At 37.8% G+C, this 5,248-nt stretch overlaps 1 protein-coding gene across 1 annotated transcript; it reads left to right on the top strand.

The window, feature by feature from the left end:
• Positions 1 to 1,271: 1,271 nt before the first annotated feature.
• LOC117100647 lies at positions 1,272 to 2,790 on the top strand. Its single transcript, XM_033240447.1, has 2 exons — positions 1,272 to 2,457; positions 2,747 to 2,790. Exons 1-2 carry the CDS (start codon positions 1,272 to 1,274, stop codon positions 2,788 to 2,790), a joined length of 1,230 nt encoding a protein of 409 aa, XP_033096338.1.
• The last annotated feature ends 2,458 nt before the right edge of the window (positions 2,791 to 5,248 follow it).

Raw genomic sequence — 5,248 nt, 5'->3', positions numbered from 1 at the left:
TCAACAGCTTCTGCATCCAGAAGTCTCGAGTTTGGAACTAGTGAGAGTGAAGTAGGTGATTTTGCCACCCTCCCAGTAACACCACTACCATCTGCTCCAAAATCTCCTGTGTCTGCTTCTTTGTCTCCGTTCTTTGCAGCGCAAAAACTTACTGACGCCTTTAAAGAAAAAGATACTTATGAGGGGAGAAGAAATGAAGAAAGACATACGCTCTTTGAAAAACAAGGTCTCTGTGCTGAGAGCTAGGCTGTCCTCAAAGAAATATAAACAAAATAGGTAAAAATTCATCAATATTTAATATTTTACCTTTCCTGTAGGTCATCTTTTTTTAATTAATTTCACAGTGAATTTAAGGCTTAACGTTACATTAAAACTCATATCCAATCATCATTTTAACTGTGTTTTTGAAGGGTATACATTATATTATTTAATTAACATGTTTTGTTTTGTTTTTTTGGTTTTTTTCAGGTATCTTCAACGGCAAGTTGCTAGATTGTATGAACAACTGCGTATTAAGTCAGAGAAGCTTAAAAAAAAGAAAAGGAACTTCACAAATTGAAAAAAGGAGCTGTTGAGGAGCATGTCCAAAAGGAGTTGGCAAATGCTAAAAGGACAATTAGAAGGCTAAAACTGCAGCATAGAGGTTGTCCTTCAAAGGTGAAGTTCCACAAGATTACAGAAGAAAACAAGGAGCTGAAAAGAAAACTAAAAGAAAAGGAGAATAGTGAGTTAGTAATTGAAGATCGAGTTTTGCAGTTGCAGGAGGAATTGCATATACTGATGAAAGACGACAGTGTCGACTGCAGAGTAGATGGGCGAACCATCAGTTGTAAGGCAAGGTTGCTTGTTGACTTCATGTTGGATTGTGGGGTACCCACGGAAAGGGTGCCTCTTTTGATAGAGAGGGTTGGCTGGTGGTTTGGTGTGAAGTTAAGCAACATTCCACAAAAGTCGACAGTTGAGTGTATTGCTAGAGAACTCGGCATTGTCAGCGACCTGATAGTGGCTGAAATTGCATTGAAATCACCTGACACCACAATAGCCTTCGATGCAACCACTCAAGAAGGAGTTCATGTGAATGAAATCCACATAAGCACTTCCGAAAAAGAATCTAAAGTTGTAGCGCTTGATGAGTTACCGGGGGAACAGCAATGGACTACACCAGTCATATCACCAGGTCAATCAATCGATTAGCACAAATCCATAGTCTTGTGCACGAGTCCAACACAGACGAAGTTGAAAAGAAAATTCAAAACAATATCCGTAATTCCATGACAGACAGGTGCGCTGTAAATAGTGCAACAATTAGAGCAGTTGAAGATAATTGGCAAACGAACATCCAGCAATTAAACTGCAATCTACATCCACTTGAAACGATTACTAAGGAATGTAAGAAGGTTCTAAAACAACATGAAAAAGAAAATAAATTTCCAGCCAGACAGTGTTACGGCACAGATTGTTTCGCTGGAAACCTTGTGCTAAAGTCAAACCAGCTCAGATATAAAGATTCCACTGGTGATCCCAGACTCTTTAAGAGTAGATTGCAGAGTGCAAATCTCCCTAGCAATCTCCTGCCAAGATTTAGAGTTGCACGCATGCATATCACGCATCAGATTTCTCGAGTTTTGCTAGAGCATGAAGAGTTTTTCACAAAGCTCTTTGCTGACAAACAGCTAAAATCATCTCAACTCAGATCAGCAGTTCATTTGGACTTTGCCAGGAAAGAGGTAAAAGTTGAACTTCAAGTTCTAAGAGTGATTGGTAAAGCCATTACTGGGCCATGGATGAAATATTTCTACGACGATGAAACATCAGAACTTCACCACTTCGATGCATTCGAATTGGTAAAAAAATCCATTGGCAATATTCAGCAGTGGGCTGATGATCCCCTTTCAGTTTTCAGTGGCACTGTTGATTGTTTTGGGGATGAGATGACCATGGGGGATTGTCTGGGCACATTGCCAGACAACAAGATTTTGTTCACATCAATGCTGTCTGATTGCTTCAAGCGAACTGTTACAGTACTGAATCGCCAATACAGCAACTACTTCTCATTGAATATTGATGACAAATTAAAGGAAGAAACAAGGTCAGCAAAAGTCCATAACATTTATGCGGAACAAATTATGGGTATGTTTTCAGCAATGAAGGCATTAAAAACAAATGCAACGGTTGACTATATTTCATGTGCTATTAGGGCCAGGAAAAACCATGCTGTCAACTACCTGATGAATATGAATGAGGAAGACCGTGAGGAATTGATGACGAAAGCAAGGCAGTTTGCACGCAAGGATAGAGTATTCAAGCGAAAGACTCAGAAGGCACTTGAGGATGAGATAAGACGTCGGTATGAAGTGAAAGTTCAGAAAGGAGTTGATGCCGACCACAGAAAATTAGTTAATCAGCTAAAAAAAGGAAAGAGAACAACGGCTGATTTTCCCGAACAGAAAGAAATGATGGACGTCATAATTGAAGGTAGACTGGTTGGCGAAAATATTGGTCACACATTCTATGATGAAGAAGAAAAGAAGACAGTAATGTACCTTGGACGAGTAGAATCCTTCAACAAGAAAAAACTCCAGTATGTCATTGGCTACTGGAAACCACATGAAAGGGAAACATACGACGAGGATGCTGTTGATGACAGTCAGGGGGTTTATGGATTGGCAGTAGATTTCTTTTATGGGGATCTCATCGTTGAGTAAAACCTAAAGTAGAAAAATAATCGGTGTTAAGAAAATGGCAGAAAAAATATATACTGTACATATTCATTGTAGCTCCCATGAGTAATTATTATTTACCACCAATAGTTTAATTTTTCATTTATGTAACTTAATTCAGTAATCATTATTTCCAGCCCCGAAACCTAGACTCAGAAATACCGGGATAGTGTCCGGCGGGGGATAGTTTTACTTCCAGATTAATTCTGGTAATAGTTTTATTTTTCATTCATATATCTTAATTCAGTAAATCATTATTACCAGCCCCGAAACCTAGACTCAGAAATACCGGGGTAGTGTCCGGCGGGGGATAGTTTTACTTCTAGATTACTACTGGTAATAGTTTTATTTTTCATTTATATGTCTTAATTCAGTAATTATTATTTCCAGCCCCGAAACCTAGACTCAGAAATACCGGGATAGTGTCCGGCGGGGGATAGTTTTACTTCTAGATTAGTACTGGTAATAGTTTTATTTTTCATTTCTATATCTTAATTCAGTAATTATTATTTCCAGCCCCGAAACCTAGACTCAGAAATACCGGGATAGTGTCCGGCGGGGGATAGTTTTACTTCCAGATTAATTCTGGTAATAGTTTTATTTTTCATTCATATATCTTAATTCAGTAATCATTATTGCCAGCCCCGAAACCTAGACTCAGAAATACCGGGATGGTGTCCGGCGGGGGATAGTTTTAATTCCAGATTAATTCTGGTAATAAATTTTTTCATTTATATCTATATTTATGTACTGTATAGTTTTTATTATATTAAAGTTTGCAAAATTTTATACACCATTTAAGCCCATCACAAATTGCGCCAACATTTTGACGGACATTGCAATTACTCTGAGAATGGAAGCACAATAAGACTTTTTTTTATGACTTATTTTATATTTATTTAATTAAAAAAAATTTTTTTTTGGTTTTTTTTATCCCGAATTTTAATTTCAGAATTGTGGGTCAAAGGTCAAAGGTCACCTGAAAAATTTAAATTCTTCGGGTCATTGTGTATTAAGGCTTCATGACCAATTGCAGTAAAATTTTACAATCAAAATGTACACTATTTTTTAGCATTTACAAAAATTAACAGAAATATATGGCAAAAAGTGACAGAAATATTATTGTTAACATGCAACTTGCTATTCACGTGCTCAGAAACTTCAAATATTTATAAAACCGTAACCAGTGGCTCAATTTTTCTCAAATAAAGTTTTTTATGAATCTGAGAATGAGTAGTTTCTTGTGCTATTTTTTGGGTTTTTTTTATAATCAATTTTGTATTTATCATGTGGTACATACGGCCCTTGGTTATTATAAGAATTATCGTCGCCATAATCATGAAGCAGAATGTTATCCGCTTAAAAATTCGAAAAAGTATAAGGACAATTTTTGAAATAGGTTCATCGCGCGAATTCCATGTGTTTATGCTAGGTTGTAATTTACCGTTCGCCATCAAAATGCGATCGCCTCAACTTCCTGTCCTGCAATTCATCGACCCGGTCCAATAGAAGAAGTGTGAACGTCCGTAAGGCAGCCCTGGGCCGACTTAAAACAATAACTGTGTGAACGGAAATGAAGTTGAGTCGGCCGTAATTTAAGGCGACCCTGGGCCGGCCTAATAAATAAGTGTGATTGGACTCTAAGCTAGGCTAGGCCTACGCTACCTAGCTAGCCTACATTATGATTTAGCCTAGGCTATAGCATTTAAAAAAGACGAAGGATATCGGCAAAATACTTGCGCTGACAATTTGATGTGCTTGTCCTCATGGTCCACGATTTGATGAACAACGATTAATGATCATTGTCGTTTGATCTTTTGGTTCAAAAACGCCCGGCAGTGAGGGAGACATATCTATGGCTATATGGATACTATGGAACGCTGTTACTGCCTTTGGTGGCTCTTTTTCGTTCGGCGCATTTGCTATTCGGCCCTTTTAACATTACTTTCGGTGTTTTTACATTACGTTCGGTGCTTTTTACATTACGTTCGGTGCTTTTACATTACGTTCGGTGCTTTTTACATTACGTTCGGTGCTTTTACATTACGTTCGGTGCTTTTTACATTACGTTCGGTGCTTTTACATTACGTTCGGTGCTTTTTACATTACGTTCGGTGCTTTGCATTACGTTCGGTGCTTTTATTAACATTACGTTCGGTGCTTTGAAACATTACGTTCGGTGCTTTTATCATTACGTTCGGTGCTTTTGCCACACTTATGGATCTTTTATCATTTGGTGCTTTTTAGTTTTACCTTTCGGCCCTATCATCATTACGTACGGTTCTTTTATCATTCGGTGCTTTCATGACCTTTGACTTCGGGTCAAGTGGAAAAAATCAACGGCTGTGGGAACGAGCCTAGTGAAACTTGCGCGCTCCTTCTCTCTTTCATTTTTTTTTCTTTTCTTCTTTGAACTTCTTAGTTTCATTACTGTTACGTTATATTATATTCATGTTTTGAAACACAGGTGGGCACGCATTCTGCATATAATATATACTGTATATACACACACACACACACACACACAT

This window comes from Anneissia japonica, unplaced genomic scaffold, assembly GCF_011630105.1.
Source record: "Anneissia japonica isolate Jap-2015-1 unplaced genomic scaffold, ASM1163010v1 scaffold288133_len202418_cov178, whole genome shotgun sequence".
Lineage (NCBI taxonomy): Eukaryota > Metazoa > Echinodermata > Crinoidea > Comatulida > Comatulidae > Anneissia > Anneissia japonica.
The sequence above is the reverse complement of the archived record's forward strand: the minus strand, read 5'-3'. Positions and strand labels throughout refer to the sequence as shown.

Coding starts and splice junctions, on each gene's coding strand:
- LOC117100647 (XM_033240447.1), top strand. CDS start 1,272: ATGACAGACAGGTGCGCTGTAAATAGTGCAACAATTAGAGCAGTTGAA. Junction 2,458..2,746: donor TCCCGAACAGAAAGAAATGA/TGGACGTCATAA, acceptor AGAAAATGGCAG/AAAAAATATATACTGTACAT.